The following is a 24,291-nucleotide window of genomic DNA, read 5'->3' as shown; positions in this document are numbered from 1 at the left end:
ATACTCCATTCACTTTGATTCCAATCTCTGCATCTTCCAAAGACTCCTTGCAATTCTTATTTCTTCCTTGTGTGTCTCATATGGTCAATGACAAAACAAAATTTGGTTTTTTCTTAAATCTTCGTCCCCGGGCCCTGATTCTAAATCAAATTTCGACACTAAACAAGTCGCTTTCAATATGGCGACGGTTGAAATGCGATTGTGCGAGCCTTGTGGATTTTAGTTGAACTAACGAAGTGACGTCATGAAATAGCGACTATCGAAATTAATAGCGACTTTAAAAAGGGTGTTGATATTATAATTTCGACTGTCGAAATTATTTGACACGGAGATGAATGAATGGCCAAAAGCGAGGTTAGGTTTAGTTTAGATGTGTTTTGTTTATTTCTTGCAAGGAAAACTAAAGCAAAAGGTATTATAATATAGCTGGGTTTAATTGAAATTTGCTTGTTTTGAGGAATTAGATAGAATAGTATTAAATTAGAAATAATAATAATTGAGAATGTCCACAACATGAATCATCAACTCAATGAAAGATGTAAGGTAATAATCTGGGAAAATTAGTAAAAAACAAGAAAAATTAATTACCAGCTATTTTATTGCTGGACATGCTGAAATCAAATCTTAAGATTTCCTATATTAGTAATATAGCTGTGCAAAGTCCACAGAAAGTGTGCTATTTTGTTTATAAACAAATTAGCGCTCCGAAATCTTTTTTTTATTATTGCTCTATAACTCCGAAAATTTTAACTTTAAACCAAAACACTCACATAAAAATTGACAGTAATTTAATTCTGTACATTGATAATTTATTCCAATTTCCTTCGACGGAAATTTTCCTCGGAAAATTCGGGTTTTCCAAACAAAATCTTTAATTTTCAACTAAAATTTGAGGGAAGTAATTATTTATCAATAATTAAATAATTTGGTGACAGTGACATAAATCTTTTTTGTTATAAGTGTCTTGAAGATATATGAAAATTTGTATGTACAAAGAGGACCGGAATTAAAAGGTATCTAAAGGATCGTTTAAACACAGCGATAAATCAAACAACTTATCAAGGTCAATCGAGTTGTTGCAACTTATCATTGTGTGTAAAGGGTCGTTTAAACACAGCGATAAATCAAACAACTTATCAAGGTCAATCGAGTTGTTGCAACTTATCATTGTGTGTAAACGGTGCATCGCACAACTTATCAAAGTTGGAGTTGGGTTGAAGGTGGTATCGCATTGAATCGCAGCGTCTAAACAGCGTTTCAACTTGTCATCACAACTAGTTGCTGTGACTTATCGTTGTGTTTAAACGACGCTTAAACGGTGCATCGCACAACTTATCAAAGTTGGAGTTGGGTTGAAGGTGGTATCGCATTGAATCGCAGCGTCTAAACAGCGTTTCAACTTGTCATCACAACTAGTTGCTGTGACTTATCGTTGTGTTTAAACGACGCTTTATGGTTCAAAGATTAAAATCCTGTTGTTTATAACTCTGTCGCAAATGCCGGTCAAATTTGACCATTTATACCTGGAATCACTCCTCGCAATTCAATTTGTTTTTCTTCGAAAAGGACACAGAAGCCGTACCCTTTTCAACAGCGTTAACTTAATTTAATTAAATCTAATATTTTCTGAGGGGTTCTATTTGTTTATAAGCCAAAAAATTGTTTCTTTATAACATTCCTGAGACCGCTCAAATGGTCCAATTTCAATCCTGTAAGGTACGTTGAATAGGTATAGTGCTTTTTTATACGAAAATCATAGTTATTCTGGTGTATCATAATCTTTCTGGTTATTATTTCGACCGAAATTTTTTAATTAACATTTTAATTATTGCTAAACTATTGGTTAGATTGTCGCCGGTCTCCTGGTATACAGAGAGGGGCTAAATTATGGAATAAATTCATTTTCTCTAAAATGGACGATTTTAGAGAAAAATCCCGAAACAGGTCGATTTTTATTTTTAAATTAAATTTCTTGGCATATATTTCAAACCAGTGACGTCATCCATCCGAGCGTGATGACGTAATCGATTATTTTTTTAAATAGGAATAGGGGTTCGCGTTGTAGCTCATTTACAAAGGCGTTCAATTCTCTATTCAGTATTATAAACATTAATATCATTATTTATACAGGGAGGCCAAAAAAATTTTTGAATTAAATTAATTGACGCATAGAAGAATGCATGCAGAAAATAGAAAAAAATGTTTATTTTGCAAATAAACATTGCTTTTAGCTTAAATTAAATGTTCAAACTGCCAATAGGTAGGAGGGAGGCTGTTTGTGATTAAATTTAAGCGAAAAGAAATGCTTATTTGTGAAATAAACCTTTTCTTCTATTTTCTGACAGCAGTACAATGTATTTTGAGTTAAATAAATTACATACATTCTTCTTTTTGCGCCAATTAATTTAATTCAAAAATTTTTTTTTGCCAACCCTGTATAAATACCTAATGATAATAATGTTTATATTACTGAATAGAGAATTGAACGCCCTTTCAAATGACCTACCACACGACCCCTATTCCCATTAACAAAATTATCGAATACGTCATCACGCTCAGATGGATGACGTCACTAGTAAGAAATATATGCCAAAAAATTCTAATTTAAAAATAAAAATCGACCTCTTTCGGGATTTTGCTCCAAAATCGTCCGTTTTAAAGAAATGAATTTATTCCATAATTTAGCCCCTCTGTATAATCTACTATAATAAATCTTTCATGTCATCAATTATTTAATTATTGATAAATAATTAGGTACTTCCCTAAAATTTTAATTGAAAATTGCAGATTTTTTGGGAAAACTCGGATTTTCTGAGTAAAATTTTTGTTGAAGGAAATCGGAAAAAAAAATTACTTTGTGCAGAACTAAATTACGGTGAATTTTTATTTGAGTGTTTTTGGCTCAAAGGAAAAATTTAAGGAGTTACAGACCACTAATTTTAAAATAAAGAAGATTTAGAAGTGCTAATTTGTTTATAAATAAAATAACACACTTTCTGCGGACTTGTCATACCCCATATTACTAATAAAGTAACGCATAAATTCGTTATTTCGTAAACTGGTTACTTTAAGGAAAATTCCCGAAACACATCGATTTTTATTTTTAAATTACGGTTTTTTGGCATATATATCATACTAGTGAAGTCATCCATCTGGGTGTGATGACGTAATCGATGATTTTTTTAAATGAGAATAGGGGTCATATGATAGCTCATTTAAAAGGGTATTCAATTCTCTATCCAAGAATATAAACATTAACATAATTATTTATACAGTGTGTTCAAAAAACATTTTTTAATTAAAATAAGTGAGACAAAAAGAAGAATATAATGTAATTATTTCATTCAAAATACATTTTACTACTGTCAGTAAACAGAAAAAATTTTTATTTCACAAATAAACATTGATTTTCGCTTAAACGAAATGTTCAAACTGCCAAGCGACAGGTGGGTGGCAGCTTTAACATTGAATTTAAGCAAAAAACAATATTTATTTCTCAAATAAACATTTTTTTCCTGTTTTCTGACAACAGTACAACGTATTTTGAATTAAATAAATTACGTACATTCTTCTTTTTGTTTCAATTATTTTAATTAAAAAAATGTTTTTTGAACACCTTGTATAAATAATTAGGTAAATGTTTATATTAGTGAATAGAGAATTGAATACCCTTTCAAATGAGCTATCACATGACCATTCTCATTTAAAAAAATCATCGATTACGTCATCGCGCCCAGATGGATGACGTCACTAGTATGATATATATGCCAAAAAATCTGAATCTAAAAATAAAAATCGACCCGTTTCAGGATTTTTCATTAATGTCGCTGGTTTACGAAATAATGAATTTATGCGTTACTTTATGGACGCACTGTATATGCAATCTTAAGATTCGATTTTAGCAATAAAATAACTGGTAAATAATTTTTCCCAAAAATGGCATTTTTTCGATAATTTTACCAGACTATCAACAAGTTCCAATAAACGGGAGCGCCAACCCAAATTCTGAGCAGTCTCAACATGGTAAGGTTAATATCCCCAGTTGTAACTAATATCGAAATGAATAAGAATCGCTATATTCTGCGGCTGTCATGGCGGTGTCGAAATGAAATTGCGACTGTCGAAATGAATTAGAATCAGGGCACAATCTATATATTGCTGGAACCAAAGAATACTCCATCCGACGGTTGGATGAAGTATTCTTTGCTGGAACGGTTATCCAAATATCTTATTTAGCACGGATAAAAAAAAGATCTGCAAGAATTTTTTTAAGAAATTAGCTTTTTGTTTTAAATCTACAACTAATTTGTTTATCAGATTCAAGGGTACGTTACGAAGATTATACCGGGTGGTGAATCGTAAAACGGGCCATAGGAAACTCAATGTAAAATTCTAAACTGTTGAATTCCTGCTTCCCTAATTATTTTACATCAAAAGTCATGAGAAAATATTTGTAGAACATTAAAAGCTGTATTTAAAACATACGTTAAAATTGTTCTACTATTTAAACGAATTCCAAAATTTTGAAAAATATAATACATTTGCCACAGTAGGTATGTATGTGTGTAAAAGTTAGGCGACACGTTACTATTTAACTGACTATGACTGACTCAGCACAGTGTTGACTGAATGAAACATCTTTATTATTAATACTTTCTCCTCAACTGAGGGTATCTTATCAACTTTATTGTTTTTTAAACAAAAAATGATAAAATAAAAATATTGACAATCCAAATATGGTTAATATAAAACTTCATTGTGACACATTATTGCACTGTGTGGCCTAATTTTGACGTAATAATCTGAAATTGTACTACATTTTTTCAAAATTTTGGAATATGTTTAATTCGTAGAACAATAGTTTCTCATGTCTTTTGATGTAAAATAATTAGGGACGCAGGAATTCAACAGTTTAGAATTTTACATTGAGTTTCCTATGGCCCATTTTCCAATTCACCACCCGGTATAGACCATCCATTTTATTTATTTTCTTTTTGCTTCTTGTTCTTATAAATTACAAATTGTTAATACCGAATGCATATTTGAGGGAACTTTGGTCTTTGATTTTCGATTTTTCAAGAGACTTAAACAAATTATTTACACTGTTCAATCGTTTATCAAATCAATGTTTACAATTTCAATTGAATAATCTCCTTAGTTTGCATTGATTTTTATGGGAAACTAATTAATCAGTCGAGTGAGTTCTGTGTTACTGTGTGTCACGTGTCACTCCACCATGTGGAGTGGCAATAATGATGAGTGACAGGGGATATCGCAAAACAATTTTTTTGCTAGTGTGTTTCAAGGTTCATGTAGTAAGTACATTTTTAAGAATTAGGTGACTGATGTTGCCAATAGATGGCCTACACTGACTCGCAAAAGTAACACTTTTAGTTTTGTTAAATTGTCCTATGTAATAATTAAATAATTTATCAAAATATAAGTTGCTTTTATCCATTCGTTTGCTATTGTAAACAGTTCAAAAGTTTGTTATTGTTTGTGGCCTAATCCTGGATCCCGCGTTCTAAAAAAGTTGATTAATAGCAAGCTGAAAATTTGTTAATAGCTTAACGGGGTCTAGTCGGATAGACTTTGATGTATGGGAACACTGGAACAGGGGAAGTTTTAATTGTGGAACAGGTTAAAAATTTGGAACTTCATACCTACTACGAAAACGTCCCATGTATTTTGTCGGACAGAACTTCCAATTGATTTGTTACCCTTTCATTAAACTCGTGTAAAAATCAGACAGGTATTGATCACCAACTGTGCAATTTAATAAGTCCGATACGTAGAACATGTCAAATGACAGGAATTATAACAGGTGATAAATAGCAGTCTGATTTTTGCATGAGAGTTTAGTGAAAGGGTAACAAATCAATTGGAAGTTTTGTCCGACAAAATACATGGGACGTTTTCGTAGTTTGACGTTCCAAATTTTTAGCCTGTTCCACAATTAAAACTTTTCCTGTTCCAGCGTTCCCATACATCAAAGTTTGTCCTACTAGACACCGTTAAGCTATTAACAAATTTTCAGCTTGCTAATAATCAACTTTTTTGGTACTCGGGATCCAAGCCTAAAATTAGCTGGTTAAATTGATTTTATTCCTTTTTGGTGCATGTTGGCTGCTTTTTTGGGAAAGAATACTGTTTTTATAACTACAAGGAATAATTTGTAATTAGACCAGATCAAGCAGCACAACCTGAGACTCTTCATAATGATGGGCATTCCGTTCGATATATTGAAGACATGCTTGGCATTCCGCGAAGGAAAATATCCGATGCTTTACAATGATTTCGAGAGACTGGTTCTTACTCAAAAAGACCTGCACAGGGAAGTTCAAGGTCTACAAACGCGGTGAAAGATCGGTTTCTTAAGACTTACAAGTGCTTCTAGAGCCAACAGTTACTGCCACAGCTTTGACTAGTAGACTGGTAGATGTTCATGGTACCATAGTTTCAAATGACACCATACGTTGAAGATTAAGTGAACAAATTTTATGAACTTTACCTGATCCAGGGCCGAAGACAACACTAGGAATTCTGTCGTGGTCATGTAGATTGGGATATGAAAGATTAGAGAAACATTATGTTTTCAGACGAATCTCGTTTTACGATACATTTACGTGACAGACACCAAATATTGTGGAGAAGGCTTGGAGAACAACACTATGTCCAATGCTGTTTCACTCCTATACGAGTAGTACAGGTTGGTGAAGAAATATAAGGGTAGGGGCGGCAGTTCTTTTGAGGCACATACAGATCTTGTTATGTAATGCAGGTGACCTTAATGCTGATAGGTACATTAGGGAATGTCTGGAAGAACATGTGATACCTTATATGCATTTTGTAGGTAAAATTTTTCTCCTAATACGGGATAATGCTCTGCCGCCCATAGCTAAGATAACAATGCAATACTTTACAGATGTTGGTATTCAGTTACTAGCCTAGCCTCCTAGAAGTCCAGACCTTAGTCCGGTAGAGCATTTGTGGGACAGCTTGGAAAGAGTAGTTGGAAGAGCCAAAATTATGGAGAATTTTAAACTGTGGTAGCGTTAGTAGAAGAGGCGCTAATAAACGAGTGGTACCAAATATGTACCGCAAAACGAGATTGCTGCTTAGATTCATTTAAATTCGTAGGTGAAAATAACTTATTTAGGTGATTATTTTTAATTGTTCAATCACCATCTAAATGTAAATTCATATTATTATATGAATACTTGTTTTCTACACTCTCATAGTTCTATTTAAAACATGGGAAATACCAATAATTGCTACCCAGATAATTACGTACATACATATTTAGATAAATTCTACCTAGAAATTATAAAAAATCAAAACTACGCAATAAATTAGCTTATTTCTACAATTGTATATCTGCAAAAAATATGTGTGAGTGTGATAAATTAACAACTGAAACATAGCTGATTATATTTTTACTTTGTTTATAGCTGAAAACAAACCCAAAAATAGAACCACCTACCACTCATTTTCCTGTTATCGTCGTCTATTTATCAAAAGTGGTTTTGGGTAACGTTTTTTGCAATAATCACTAACGTAGAAATATACTATTATACGAGGGCCATTCGTAAAGTAAGATTCCCTTGAATTTTAAAAATAGATAGCTTTATTTTTGTTCTTATAGTGGTGTACAGCAACACCCATTAATCTGCAACCGCTAAGGGCAAGAACGGAACAAGTTGGTCGAGGTGGAGGTGTAGGTCGCGGTGGATGCTACTAGTTAAGTCGCGGTCGATATATATAGCACATAGCAAGGAGGTCACTTGCGCTGTCAGTCGAGCTAGAACCACTATCAAGTGAACTAATTTAATGAAATTTGAATGACAAAAAGACTGTGCTTTTGCGATGTTGTGTCAGTCAAGTGATGATAGTGATGAAATGTCAGCTGTAGATAATCAGATCCTCCTTCATATTTCAAAAATTTACTGAATTTAATTACTAGAAATTCAAAAATAAACTGAATACAAAAAAGGGATTATACAGGGTGTCCAGAAACTCTACCGACAAACGAAGACAGGAGATTCCTCAGGTAAATTTAAGATAATTTAACCCAATTCACTTAGTCCGAAAATGCTTCTTAAGGGAGCTAGAGCTCTTTGAAGATGGCGTCTTGTAATTAGTTTTTCTTAAATACCTCCAGAACGCTTCTATTTAAAAAAAAAAAACAAAAATTGGTATGCGTATTTATCTTCAAGATATAAATCTAATCCATACGTTGCAAATTTCTAGTACCGATCATAGGCGTCCGTTTTGGGTAGGGCAACGGTTATTTTATCGCATAACTTTTTTATCTTTAACTTTTATGCATTTCTGACACTGGATTATTAAATTGTGAAGTATTCTAGTACTAAAAGGTACTCTTGTTTTAAATCGGTAGGACACACCGTTTTCTAGAAAAATCGATTTGAAAATTTTTCACTTTCTGAATTACAAAAAAAAAATTCAAAAAAAAACTGTTTAGAAAGACGAAAACTGGTACATTTATTTATATTCCAGAGATAAATCGATTTCATTAATTGCGAATTTCTAGTACTGATCATAGGCGTCCGTTTTGGGTAGGTCAACAGTTATTTTATAGCATAATGTTTTTGTCTTGAATTTTCGAGCATTTTTGACACTAGATTATTAAATTATGAGGTATTCGAGTACTAAAAGTTACTCTTACTTTATGTTGGTAAAATACTTCGTTTTTTGTTGAAAAGTTATTTCAATTTTTTTTCAAATTCCAAAAACGAAAAACTTTCAAATCGATTTTTCTAGAAAATGGTGAATCCTACCGACTTAAAGCAAGAGTACCTTTTAGTACTAGAATACCTCACAATTTAATAATCCGGTGTCAAAAATGCATAAAAGTTAAGGACAAAAAAGTTATAAGATAAAATACCCGTTGCTCTACCCAAAACGGACGCCTATGACCGGTACTAGAAATTTGCAATCGATGGAATCGATTCATCTCTGAAAAGTAAATATGCATACCAATTTTCGTTTTTCTAAATAGAAGCCTTCTGGAGGTATTTAAGAAAAACTAATTTCATGACGCCATCTTCAAAGAGCTCTAGCTCCCTTCAGAAGCATTTTCGAACTAGGTGAATTGGGTTAAATTGTCTTAAAATTATCTGAGGGATCTCCTGTCTTCGTTTGTCGGTAGAGTTTCTGGACACCCTGTATAAAAAGTATCAACTCAGATAACGCAGGTAATGGCAACTTGGCTTCGAACGGATCCTTCACAGGGGAGCATCCTTGTAGGCCGCGCAGTAGACATCCATGTAAAACAAACTCATTTTATTTTTAAAAGCATCGATGTAAACCTCCTGGATGGCATCGCGCTAAACCTCCACCGCGACTTATCTGCTCTGTTCTCTTCCATTCACTACAATGTTTGTTTTACATGGATATCGACTGCGACCTCCACCTCCACCGCGATCCACTTGCTCTGTTCTTACCCTTAGAGAAGACACGACAGACGTTCGTTGTTGCGGAGCAAGTGACCTTGAGGGTTTCAGTTAAATCTGTTCAGTTACACATTCCTACAGACCCTGAAGAGGACCGCAATTCTAAACAGGGACACTCAATGTATAAATCCTTTTGAAATAAAGCATCCTTACCCTATCCAAAATATACATTTGATTGGCAAAAGACCACTCGGACGTCCCAGAATGCGATGGAAAGATAACATCCAAGCAGATCACCGAAAAATGAACATTCCATTGAAGGAATTCCATAGGTTGATGGAAGACCTAACAAATTGGAAGAAAGTTGTACAGTCAGCCACGACCCACCCAGGGTTGTAGCGCTACGTTATGATGAGTTATACATAATTTTCAAAACTTTAATACTTTACGTTATTTTTCTACAAAGCAGCAGTTTCTGTCCAAACACTTTTGCAGAGGAGGCTCCAACTTTTCTGTCCCATTGTTATAGAATTCAACTGCCAATCCCTTGCGGAATTGAGTAACCTCTTGACTTCATCGTCGGTACTGAAGCATAAGCCACCTAAGCGTTTCCTTAGTTTTGGGAATAAGTTATAATCAGTTGATGCTAGGTCCGGACTGTAGAGGTGTATCCAGACAGTCATGAGACATGAGGTCGAGCGTTGTCATGGAGAAGCCTCACAATGCTGGACAATGGTCCTCGCCGGCGGTTCTGGATTGCACGTTTCTGTCTTCGTCTGTTTCGTCTTTTTACTGCCTTGCAATATCTCTCGGTGTTTACTGTTCCTCCATGAGGCAAAAAGTGGATTTAACAATAGGCCCTTCCTATCTCAAAAGACATTGCCTTGACTTTCTAAACAGATTGAGTTTGTTTACACTTCGACTTCGGCGAAATTGAGTTACGCCATTCACGTGATTGCTACTTGATTTCTTCCTTGTTGTCTTCACATTCTTGCAAAGACTGCTAGGCACAGTCGACACGTCACTGTTTGTGATTTCCTCCAAGCAGTCGTGGTACCCACTGCTCACACCTTCATCATCATTCTCTTTGCCTTATCCCTATGCGGGGTCGGCTTCCCTTATTGTATTTCTCCACACAATTCTATCTTGGGTCATATCAATGTTAATTCCCTTTAGCAACATGTCCTTCCTGCCTTATCGTCTCCCCCCAGGTCTTCTTTGGTCTTCCTCTCCTACTCCTTCCAGGAATCTGCACTTCAGCTATTCTTCGTATTGGGTGATTAACGTCTCGACGTTGAACATGACCAAACCATCTTAACCTATGCTCTCTCATTTTGGAATCAATTGGTGCCACACCTAGACTTCCCCTAATATACTCATTTCTAATTTTATCCTTCTTTGTCACTCCACTCATCCATCTAAGCATTCTCATTTCCGCCACATGCATTCGTTGTTCCTCTTTCTTTTTCACTGCCCAACATTCAGTTCCGTACATCATAGCCGGTCTTATGGCTGTTTTATAGAATTTTCCCTTCAGCTTCATTGGAATTTTTCTGTCACACAACACACCACTCGCTTCTTTCCACTTCATCCATCCAGCCCTAATTCTACTGAATGCATCTCCATCTATTTCTCCATTACTCTGTAATACCGATCCTAGGTACTTAAAAATTGCTTTTCACAATCATTTCACCATCCAAAGATACCATTTTATTTGTAGTAACTCCATCTTTAAATGAACATTACAAATACTCTGTTTTTGTCCTACTAAGTTTTAAACCTTTTTCCTCCAGAGCTTGTCTCCACTGTTCCAGTTTTTGTTCTAAGTCTCTTTCACTATTTCCTACTAACACTACATCATCAGCATCATGGAATGCTACCCTGTAGTTTCGCTGTTACTGGTCCAGAACTAATGAGAATAAATAAGGACTAAGCACCGAGCCTTGGTGTAATGATACTTTCGTCTGAAATTTATCAGTCTCTCCCACACCTGTCCTAACACTAGTCGTTACTCCCTCATACATATCTCTCACAATCTTTATATCTTCGCCAGGAACTCCTTTCTTATTGAGTGTCCACCACAGAATCTCTCGAGGAACTCTATCATATGCTTTCTCAAATCAGTGAATACCATATGAGCGTTGGTATCTTTATTCCTGTATTTTTCCATCAGTTGCCTTACAATGAAAATTGCATCTGTTGTTGATCTGCCCTGCATAAAGCCAAATTGATTATCGGATATTTCGGTTTCTTCACGTATCCGTCTATCAATTACTCTCTCCCATATTTTCTTGGTGTGGCTAAGTAGTTTTATAGCTCTATAGTTTGTACATTGTTGTATACCCTTGTTTTTGTAGACAGGTACTAATATACAGCTTCTCCATTCGTCTGGCATTTGTCAAATTTCCATAATTCTATTAAATAGACCCGCTAGCCAACTTATTCCTGTCTCTCCCAATGCTCTCCATACTTCCTCAGGAGAATCATCTGGTCCGACTGCTTTTCCTTTCTTTATATTTTGAAGCGCTTGAGCCACTTCCTCGTTTGTTATTCTGGTAACCATTGCTGTGACTGTCTCCGTTAACTCCACAGGCTGTCTGTCAAATTCTTCATTTAATAAACTGTTAAAATACTTTCTCCATCTCTTTTTGACATCCTTTTCGTGAATTAGTATTTTGTTATTTTCATCTGATTAAGATCTCTTGCTTTCTTTGCTCTCTGTTTGGCTATTTTATATATCTTTGCCTCGCTTTCCGATCCCTGGTATCAAGTTGATCGTATAGGTTTGAATACGCTTCTGCTTTAGATTTTGCTACTGCTACTTTCGCTTCCTTTTTGGCGACCATATAGTTTTGAAGATCTATGTCCGATCTGGTTTCTTGCCACTTTTTATATAATTTTCCCTTCTCTTTTATTTTTCCTTGTACTTCACTTGACCACCACCAAGTCTCCTTATCCTTATACTTCTTTCTTGATGTTTTCCCAAGTATTTCAATAGCCGTCTCTCTAATAATATTGGCCATTTTCCTCCAAATTGTGTTCCTTCCTTTCATGTTCCAACATATTTTTTCTACTATTCTTTCCCTGCTCACACCGCTCACACCTTTTTTCAGAAGCAGGCTCGCAGCTTCTTCTTCCACCGCTCACACCTTGTGATAGCGTAATTTTTCTATCAATATATTATGCATTGTGGTGTGGAAAGTCTCAGGAATACGCAAAGCAAGGTCGTTCAGGGTGAACCTCCAGTCTTCAAGCAATATTCTTTCAACTTTTTTTTTACACATTCGTTTAACTGACGATGAATATCTATAGAAGTTTTGCATTTACAAAACATATCACAGCACAGATAACAGAGATTGGGGGCTCTATCTTCGAATGCTGCTAGACCGGCACTGAGCAACTGAGCAATGCAGCGAGGAGAGACTCGTGGGGTGAGAGCCGTGAGAGGGAGAGTCGATGCGTAAGGCAGTGTGTTCAGATTTCTCCCAGCACGTCGCATCCTTTCTCAGCAACATATGAAGCCTTTTTTTACGAAGGATTAATTCGGATAGGCGTCATCCATGACAAAATTATTTCGTTGACATAGATAGAGTATCCTAGAAAAGTGGTGACGTTATGCTCTTCGGTTTCTTATCGAATCCTTTTTGTATATCAAATTACACTTTTTGTCATATTTCCGCCAAATGATTCACTATAATACCACTAAACCTCATATCAGCAATTTTTGATAACTGTTTGACACCTGTAAAAATGATTAACCCATTAACCGCCAAGCACAGAAATACTGCAATAATATGTAATATATTTAATTAACTACAGTAAAATAAATTTAAACAATCGTAAAAAAATTGTTTTACACTTTGATAATGGCAGGTGTCACAACAACAAAATGGTTCGTTTTCGAACCTTTGGCGGAATTGAGCTATAAAAATTGAAATACACAATTTTATTTTTTGTGAAAAGTCTCAAAACATTTAGAGTGTAAATGGGCCTGGACTACCAAAGCGGAGCGCGCATTGTTGCACGATCCGGGAGCGCCACATTTTCACAAAAACCTTGCGCTCCGCGCTCCCTGCAGCTGCTCCAATCGATACGGTATGCGCTCCTCTACATATAAACCAACACCAATTGGAACGCCGAGGCAGAGCGCGCACTGTTGCACGGTCCAGGAGCGCCAACCATTCACTATGTTTACAAACATAGTGAAAGGTTGCGCTCCGCGCTCCCTGCAACTGGTCCCATGGATACGGCATGCGATCCTCTACATATAAACCGCCACCTATTGGACCGCCGGGGCGGAGCGGGCACTGTTGTACGGTCCGGGATCGCCAACCATCCACTATGTTCACAAACCTCTTGCGTTCCGCGCTCCCTACAACTGCTCCCATCGAGACGGCATCCGCTCCTCTACATATAAACAACCACCTATTGGACCGTTGAGGCGGAGCGCACACTGTTGCACGGTCCGGGAGCGCCAACCATCGACTATTTTTACGAACCTCTTGCGCTCCGCGCTCCCTGCAACTGCTCCAATCGATAGGGTATGCACCCCCTTACATATAAACCGCCACAGATTGGAACGCCGAGGCAGAGTGCGCACAATTGCACAGTCCGGGAGCGGCAAACGTATCCACTATGTGGAGCAGTTGCAGGAGCTCAAAGCGCAAACATACACATTTTTTATACACACAATTTTACACATTTTACACATAAAAATATCCCAACAAATTACTGCCTGTACGTCACCTTAAAATTCCTGATCAGACAGGATTATAAGTCGACTTCCGCCAACGGTTCGTTATCGAACCATTATTTTCAAACGCGAGATTTGATGACTCAGAGAATTTTTTTTTATTATTTTTATAACAATTGATGTACAAACAGGTTAAAAAAATAATGTTTTAATTTATTTGACCACAAAAGTATCATACCAATAAAATTACTACGGAAAAAATAAAGTTGTGTCGAAGGATTGAAAATGTCCGACATTTAGAAAATATTTTTGTGATGAAAACATGAGTTTGGAAATTAAACAAAATTAAATTTAGTTACACTTATATCTTCTGGTTGCTTAAAAAATACAAAGATTTAAAAAAAATTAACGAATTGTCAAAAAAAAATTCTACAAAAAAAATGGTGCGTTTTCGAACCGTTGGCGCTAAATGGGTTAAAGTAAATATATATTTAGTACAACAGCCAAAACCGCATATTTTGATACTCTTATCCAAACTTTGTGGGCAAAGCTTATTGGCTTATCGCTCAGAGCCGTGCGGTACATCTTTTCAATATGATGCAAGTCTTCGAAATACCGCCCCTTAAATAATATTGAAACTTTACTTTTATTTTTATTAAGGGGGTAGACGCAAAATCTTTTTGGCGCCTAAGGGGGTCTAAGGGAATCCAATGCTATTTAAATGCATTCATTTTTTTCAAATCCTGAGAAAACTAATTAATATTTTTGAAAAATTTAAATGCAGAATGAAAGATTACATTATTACCGAGGGCTTAGTAGAAAATCCCTTAAAAAAACAAAAAGTTTTTTTAATGAAATATTTGAAACTAAAATCCACACTAAATTTTCTCTTTTTTGTAACTCTGTAACTTTCGGCCCTCGGTACTAATGTAATTTTTTATTCTGCGTTTAAATTTTTCAAAAATATTAATTAGTTAGTCAAAATACATGCAAATAGCATTAGACCAAGATTTTGCGCCTACCCACTTAAATGAAACTATACAAAATGAACGAAAACTTTTATTTTAAATACAAAAAGTACTTTAAGTTGAATAAAGTATGTATGTACCGTTCTGATTTTAATTTTGACAAACTCGTCAATAAGATTTGTAATTGGTGTAGTCGAGTGAGGATAGATAGGTGTAGCAGCTAGTGAGAACTCTATTGAAATAAGTGCTAAATTTTTTAGTATTGTTTGTCTTATGGAGCTTCGTAAATAGTTATTAATAATTTTTAATTTTGAAAAACTTCTTTCTTCACTAACTACCGAGACAGGGAGTGTTAATAAAATTCTTAGTGATACAAATGCATTCGGGTATAAAGAAATTAGATCATTTTAGCAGATTTAGTTCAAAACCTCTAAAGGTATCATTTGTGATATATCACGCGATTCTTCTAGATTCTAGAAGATTGTTTGTCTCTATATCAGATTCCTTTTCTTTTTCTATTGAAAGTATTGAATGAAGATTCATACAATATGTTTCCAGTGTTTTATCATCCATATCCCTAAATTTGAAAATATCATATAAAAATTTAAAATCTTTATTATGAGTTTCTAGAAGCGAAAATCGATTAATCAAAGAATTAACGGCAATGTCTAAAATGTACATAGATAAACAAAAGAGCTCGTGCACAGATTTTTCGTAATCAAATAAACGATTTTTTCTCTTGGCTCGAATTTCATTTTCACCTGGAAATTCGGAACTTATAGATATTAAGATTTTCTCCAATTTCATTAAAATTTTATTTAATTTGGTCATTAGCCATATTGTCTGTAACGTTTCATTTTTTCTATAGTTTCTGACAACATTTTTACACAATCTGACATTTTTTTTATTTTACTGATTATGCCGCCCCCCTTGTGATGCCGCCTGATGCGACTGCCTCGCCGCATCATAGCACGACACGGCCCTATTATCGCTAATAAATTACATAGTCTTTAAGGGGATGGGTACGTATTTTCGGCTGCAATGCTATTCAAATGGGCTTCATTTTTTTCGAATCCTGAGAAAACTAATAAGTATTTTTGAAAAATTTAAACGCAGAATGAAAGATTACGTTATTGCCGAGGGCCAAAAGTCCCTGAAAACTTCTATAATGTTTATTTTATTAAGTTACAGGAGTGAAAAACTAAGAGAAAATGTAGTGTGATTTTTAATTTTAAATATCTCATTCAAAAGAAACTTTTTATTTATTCTAAGGGACTTTCGGCCCTCGATAATAATTTAGTCTTTCATTCTGCTTTTAAATTTTTTAAAAACATTTATTAGTTTCTTCAGGATTCGAAAAAAATGTACACCATGTCCGTGGTGATATTTTCCAAATCGAACATTCGCTATCTTTGTCATACAACATACTGAGTCAAATAGAATATGATCACAAGACAGTGACAGTTTTAAATATTTTAAATATTTGACATGGCACCGCGAATATTTTGAGTTGTTGGTTAAATAATATTGATAATGTATTTGATAAATAATTGATTTAAGACGTGAACTTAATAAAAAGTTGTTTATTGTTTGTTATTTATGGAAGATCCAAGCAGAGGATACATCAGGATTGATTATATTCTGTGATCCAAGTATTTTGTTGTTAAAGATGTTCAAAATAATTGTAAGCGTTCCTTAGTAACAATATATTATTAAAAAATTACTTTTAACACTTTTCCTCTTTTCTCGATTGAGTATTAGTTTTTGTTGTAAATATTTAAATTATTACAATCATTGGATACATAGTTAGTAAAAAAATTATCACATTTATTAACTGAATTAATAATTTGCAATTATACAAATAACAGTTATCCAAGAACATTCAAAAGCCATCTCTTTAAAGTTAATGATGACATTGTCAAGTAGAATGACATTCTAGTAATGTTTACATATCCATACCAGTGTGAATTTTACTACACATAATTTGCCGTGTAATGACAGAAAAAGTAGGGATAGCCGTAAAATATTTGCGAATTATGTACCCATGACCTTAAATACGATAAATAAGTTAAAAATTTTGAATTAAAGAAATTTTCGTGCCTGCATTATAATAGTGTTATGTTTACTTTGTTTATTTATTAACTTTATTAGACTTGAACCACTTAATTTATTAGACTTTATTTTTTACTTATTTACACACATTTACACTATAATTTATAACATAATAGATAATGCACACAAAGTCAAATATCACAGAGTCCGTTTCTACACAATTTGTCTATTTATACTAGTACGCCTCTGTTCTAGTTAGACAGGGATGGATTATGTCTCCATTACTCTTTAGTGCATATAGTGAAGCCATTTTTGAAGAAGCATTACTATCTCAAAGTGAAGCAATAATAATTGACGGAAGATCTATTAACAACATAAGATATGCAGATGACACCGTGATTATGACAAGCTCTGCTGAACAACTCCAATTACTACTAAACAAAACAAACAGTTTCTGTGAAGAATCATCTTCTTCACGTGCCATCTCAGCGACGGAGGTTGGCAATCATCATGGCTATTCTAATCTTAGATGCTGCTGCTCTGAATAGTTCGGTTGATGTGCATCCGTACCATTCCCTCAAGTTACGCAACCACGAGATTCGTCTCCTTCCTACACTTCTTTTCCTGTATCTCTCATTACGCATAACATGCCCCAGGTACTGCAGCTTTCGTGTCTTGATGGTTTCCAATATTTCCAGTCTTTTGTTGACTCTTCTCATGAGTTCGTTGTTATATGCTCGGTCCATGATATCTTCAGGATTCTTCTATACACCCACAGTTCAAATGCTTCCAGCTTTTTAGTAGTCGACGTGTTAAGTGTCCATGCTTGTATCCCGTAAAGCAGGGTCGAGAAAATATAACACCTTGCCATGTGTGAAGAATATGGACTAAAAATGAATATAAAAAAGACCAAATACATGATAATAACTAAGAAAACAAACATACAAACAAGCATACATTTGGGAAATGTACCGATAGAAAGGGTTGATAAATACAAATATCTAGGAACCTGGATTTCAGAGAAAAACGATCAAACAACAGAAATAAGGACCAGGATAGAAATAGCAAGAAATTCGTTTGTAAAAATGAAAACAATTCTCTGCTCAACTGTTCAAACTGTCTGTAAAAATAACGGTGTTATCGGGATAGCGGATATTGTTTAGGCGTTCTCCATTTAGAAGTATTTCATGTTCGCAATTTTCCAAGGCTTCACTAAATATTTCCTCTGAATATAGATTAAATATTGTAGGTGAAAGTATACAACCTTGTCTAACGCCTCATAGAATCTGGATCGCTTCCGATGATTCACCTCCACGATGTCATAAAATGATCAAAATATTAATAAACATTATTTATTTTCCACCAATTCTCAACAGAATCCACCAATTTAATAAATTAAAATGGTAGATAGTATTTTAAAACTGAGATTTTTGGTGTTTGAAAGTTCTTACTGGTACATCTGCGACTTTTTCAATTAATAAGACAGCAGACGACGAATATAGAAAACGAAAGGGAAACGATCACATTTCGCTTTCATTCGTCTAGGAAAAACTGACAGCAGAGGAAAACTCAGTACTCAAATCCGAGTAAAGGAAATAAAAATAATAAGTGATGGTTTTGCTTGTTTTCGATTCAGAGGGTTGCACACCAGCTAAACAGGCACTGTTTCTACCCTTTCAGGCGTCATCAGTAGCTCTCGATAGTGTGCCCACCTCTGAACCGAAAAACAGCTCCACCATCATTTTAAAGGGAATCTGAAAAATAATTCAAATTTCCCATCAGACGCGATACAGCGACATCTACTAACAAATTGAAGAATCTCAGATGCAGAATCCACCAATTTAATAAATTAAAATGGTAGATAGTATTTTAAAACTGAGATTTTTCGTGTTTGAAAGTTCTTACTGGTACATCCTTAATCTGCGACTTTTTCAATTAATAAGACAGATTAAATAAGATTTATTATTATCCAGATTTAGCCATACGGCTCACACTCCCTCTAAGGGGAAAATTGACTCATCCCAGATACCTACGGTATCAAAAGGATTGAGCTCTGGTGGGACTCTTTCCGTGTTATCGAGCCCTAGGTGACTTGGTATGCAGGTGTATCTCCCAAAAATTTCCGTACACATCTGGCTGTTGCGAGTAGTACTGCTTTCTGCATGGTCTTATAAAGATGTTCATTCAGACCCAGATTTTTTATGCTTTCGAGGAGGGTCTTCGGAATGACTCCAGTAGTAGACATGATAATCGGTATCGTCTGGGTACTTTGCATTTTCCATTGCCTTCGTATTTGAATTTCTAGATCTCTGTACTTGGCGATCTTTTCAGTGAATTTACTACGTAGATTATTGTTGTTAGGTATCGCCACATCAATTAGTGTTGTTTGTCTTGTTAATATTATTATTATCCTATATTTAGCCATACGGCTCACACTCCCTCTAAGGGGAAAATTGACTCATCCCAGATACCTACGGTATCAAAAGGATTGAGCTCTGGTGGGACTCTTTCCGTGTTATCGAGCCATAGGTGACTTGGAATGCAGGTGTATCTCCCAGAAATTTTCGTACGCATCTGGCCGTCGCGAGTAGTACAGCTTTCTGCATGGTCTTATAAAGATGTTCATTCAGACCCAGCTTTTTTATGCTTTCGAGGAGGGTCTTCGGAATGACTCCAGTAGTAGACATAATAATCGGTACCGTCTGGGTACTTTCCATTCTCCATTGCCTTCGTATTTGAATTTCTAGATCTCTGTACTTGGCGATCTTTTCAGTAAATTTACTACGTAGATTATTGTTGTTAGGTATCGCCACATCAATTAGTGTTGTTTGCCTTGTTAATTTATTAACTAGTACGAGATCTGGTCTATTATGTGCCACTGTTTGGTCTGTGAGCACAGTGCGGTCCCAGTATAGCTTGTAGTTGCCATCCTCAAGCATACTCTCAGGGACGTATTGATAATACGGGAGATGGTCTGTTTGGAGAAGTCCCAGCTTGATAGCTATCTCTTGATGAAGGATTTTTCCCACTGCATCATGCCGTTCCTTGTATTCAGTTGCAGCAAATGCCTGGCAGCCCCCTGTAAGATGTTGGATGGTTTCTTGGGCTTGACATCCATATCGGCATCTGTCGTTTTGAACCTGAGGGTCTTTGATGATATATTTCAGGTAATTTCTTGTTGGTATAACCTGATCCTGAATGGCCAGTAATGAACCCTCCGTCTCAGAGAACATATTTCCTGATGTCAACCAGTAGTTCGACGCTATATTGTCGACATAATCTTGGCTGACCTCATTGGGATGTCGCCCGTGCAGAGGTTTACCCATCCAGGCGCGCACTTTTTCGTCCTTAGTAAGGTGGTTTATGCGTATTTCTGGTTCCCTCAGTTTGATCGGTGTTGTGTCATCTACTGCGCAGATAGCGCGATGTAGAGTAGATGTCTCAGCCTGCATCTGAAAATAAGTTCTTAAATTAGCAATTTGTTTATCTAATTGCTCACCTATATCCATAAGTCCTCTTCCTCCTAGATTCCGTGGTAATGTTGTTCTTTCTACTGCACTTTTCGGATGGTGTTTTTGTGCCTTTGTGAGGTGTGTTCGTACTTTTCGCTGAAGAGCTTCTATATCTGTTTTTGTCCACTTAACAATACCAAATGAGTAGCTAAGTGCGGAACATGCGTAGGTGTTTAGTGCCTTAAACAAATTTCTACTGTTAAGGTGTGAGCGAAGCAGCTGTTTTACCCTTCGTATAAACTCAGTAGTTATCTCTGTTTTCATTTGTTTATGGTCAATTTTCCTCGCTTGCTTTACTCCAAGATATTTATACATATCGTTTTCACCCATGGCCTCGATGTTCTGGCCATTTTGCATATCGAATCCTCCGGGCTGTACTTTTCCTCTGACTATATTTAAAATACGGCACTTATCTAGTCCGAAGTGCATACTAATATCATTAGAAAAAGTTTCTACAGTTTTTAGCATCTCGTCGAGTTGGTTTCGAGTGGAAGCCATTAATTTCAAATCATCCATGTACAATAAATGATTAAGCTTCGCCACCACAATGTTGTTATTTTTGATGCTAAAACCTGCATCTGTGGAGTTCAATAGCTGAGATAGTGGGTTCATAGCTAGACAGAACCACAGAGGACTCAACGAATCTCCTTGAAACAGGCCCCGGCTGATTACGATATTTTCAGTTTCGATGTTACTTTCACCAGGTATTTGAAGATGAATTCTAGTTTTCCACTCTGTCATTATATGTTGTAAAAAGGTCACTATATTATCATCGACTTTATATATTCTCAGTATATCTATAAGCCATTCATGCGGGACTGAATCAAAGGCCTTCTTGTAATCAATAAAAGCAGTAAATAGATTCCTCTTTTTGGAATATGCTTGATTAGAAATGACTGAGTCGATGATAAGTTGTTCTTTGCAACCCATGGAACCCTTAGCGCATCCTTTCTGTTGAGGCTCTATGATATTGTTCAGAGCACAGTGTTGGTAGATACGCCGGGCTACACAGGATGTGACCAATTTATACAAAGTTGGAAGACAAGTAATTGGGCGGTATTTTCCTGGATCTTGGGTGTTATTTTGATCCTTCGGTATTAAATAAGTGGTTCCCTGAGTTAGGAATGATGGTATATACTGCGGATTAGAAATAACATGATTAATTAGTATTGATAAGCATTCATGAGCACTCCAAAACTTCTTGAGCCAAAAGTTTTGAACTCCGTCTGGTCCAGGAGATTTCCAGTTATGAAGCTCTTTGATGATAGTTGAGACTTCTTCAGTGGTGAAGGGTTCGTAGAGAGTAGTAGTGTAGTGTTGGCAGTTCTGTGCCGTATCTTCTATCCATCCAGCATTGTTGTTAAGAGCAGCTGGTGTGGAAAGTTGATTTCCCCAAAACTCATGAATTTCTTCTTGGCTTGGGTAAGACTTATCGAGATTTTCTACGGTGGAATTGAGTTTTCGATAGAACGCCTTCTCAGCAGTCTCAAAAAGGGCATTGTCGGATTTTCGGTTGTTACTCACTTTGTACCTTCTTAGTCGTCCTGAATAAACTGAGAGTCTTTGTTTTAATGTATCCAGGCACTGTTGGGCTGTGTTGTTTTCTGGATCGTATCTTGAGTGTCTTGCAGTATTCCGTATTATTTCTTCAGCTCTCCTGATGACTCTTGTACTTCTTACACCTCGTATATATTCTGTGATTTGACCAATATCCCTACGCAGCAATTCAATCTTTCCGAGCAGTCTTTTTTCCCAGGGTGCAGTTCTGCTACCAGTCCTTCCATTATTAGTACCCCGTCGTGTTCTGATCTTAATGCCCATTACATTAGCAATTGCTGTTGCTGCACAGTAGATTAGCATGTGCAGATACTCTAATGTGTGGGCTTCTACGACATAATTGGGTAGGACTTCAGTGTTCACAATTTGTAACAGCACACCTAGTCTCTTACAAGAGTTTATTCGTGGTAGCGGTGGTCTGCTAAGTGGGTTTGTTCCATTAAACTCTTGTACAGCACGTGCCATTTCGCTTACTAGGTTATCATGTAGCTCGTTGTTTTCCTGCTCTGTATTGCCAGGTTGAGTTTCTTGTATGGCAAGCTCAGGAATCTGCTCATGAAATTCATTGGGGACTTGATCTTCAATTACAATATCGTTATGAATCTCCCGTTCGACTTCGCTTCTGATGATATTGCGTCTAGTCTCTGGGATAAGGTTGTTTCTTATAATTACCCGGTATTGGTCTGATACTCGTTGCTCCGATACTTGAATATCTGGGTACGTCCTGCAAAATTCGGCATACAGCTGTTGTCGGTAGCCGATTGTTTCTTGACCGAGGTTTGTCACCTTGTAGTAGAAGCGCAAAATGTTTTCATTAATGGACACAGTCCATTTCATGCGCTGCCTCGGTCGTCCCGCTTGAGTGAGCGCCGGCTGATGATCCAGCGCAGCACCTTCGGCGGGTGGAGCTCTTGTTGTTGTTTGGCTCGCTTGTGGTTGTGGTTGTGGTTTTGGTTGGGCTGTAGCTGATTGTATGACAGGGGCCCGCCTCCTCAACACCCTGCCACCGACGTCCCGCATGCTGTCACGTCCAGCGCCGGCTCCAGACGTGCCCTGGCGATCCCCAGGCAGCGATCCTAAACACAAATTATTATTCTCCATTCTCATGGGTGTGCATTTTATACCTACTGCCAGGTGTCAGTTTTTGTTCCACGGCAAGTATTCCTGCTACTCTCTGGGTATTGGCGCTACGAATACCCAGAAAGCATCCCCCATTCGCAGGGGGCCGCGCCTGATAGAAGAACTGACAAAAAACTCCCACAGGATTACTCCCACATTATTATTATTATTATTATTATTATTATTTATTTTGTTTCAGTATGCAATTATCCTGCTGACGATATTCATCCTGCAAGTTGCCATCGGAGTTTACGCTTTCTTACAAATCAAAGACAAGAACTCGTTTAACTCCGTCCTTACTAAGAGCATGCAAGACACATTCGACAAAATATATGTAAGCCAGGAAGCCAACGAGACTATGATGGTCACACAGAGATTCGTAAGTATTTAATCACTACATTTTCTGTCATGTTAAAAACGGAACGTTTTGGCATATATATGCAGATCAGTGTTGCCAAAACTCTCAGATACCTACGTCTTTTTTTAACATTTTTTTTTATTAAATTTCATACATAGACAAATATTTCTAGCATGGGTTGCCTATCAACGTCGTGTCATAGCTATCCTTAAGGTGCGGTCGAAGGGGTTGAAATCAATATTCCAAACACATTTTTTTTTAAAGTATGGTAGAATTATTTTTTTTTTAATTAAATAGGCATATTCAGTACAATTCATAGATTACTCAAGAAAAAATTCAAGGATAAATATTGAAAAATATGAGCCAACATTGGCAAATTTTTAAAAGACACCTCAAAATATAATGAATTTTGCGGTGGACATCAGAACTCATCATTGAATCATGGTAAACAAAAAATTCAAAAAGATTTTATTATTCTTTTTCTCATGATCATCTTTCAGTGCGTCACAGTTTTTCGATTTCTCTCTAACGCATTAAATTGTATGTGACAGAAAAAAAGGCACGTCTGTGAATACTTTGGTAATTATTCTAGTTTGGTGATTATTCTAGTTATCGATAG

General features: G+C 36.1%; 1 protein-coding gene across 2 annotated transcripts in view; it reads left to right on the top strand.

The window, feature by feature from the left end:
• The window catches only part of LOC114332818 (CD63 antigen), a 170,753-nt gene that overhangs the window by 109,336 nt on the left and 37,126 nt on the right, over positions 1 to 24,291 (top strand). For both annotated transcript variants that reach the window (XM_028282595.2, XM_028282596.2), the window contains exon 3: positions 23,514 to 23,693. In XM_028282595.2, coding sequence (XP_028138396.1) covers positions 23,514 to 23,693 — 180 coding nt within the window. The remainder of the gene's footprint in view (positions 1 to 23,513; positions 23,694 to 24,291) is intronic.

This window comes from Diabrotica virgifera, chromosome 9 (assembly GCF_917563875.1).
Source record: "Diabrotica virgifera virgifera chromosome 9, PGI_DIABVI_V3a".
Classification (NCBI taxonomy): Eukaryota; Metazoa; Arthropoda; class Insecta; order Coleoptera; family Chrysomelidae; genus Diabrotica; species Diabrotica virgifera.
Note: the sequence above shows the minus strand (reverse complement) of the source record. Positions and strands in the feature narration are given on the sequence as shown.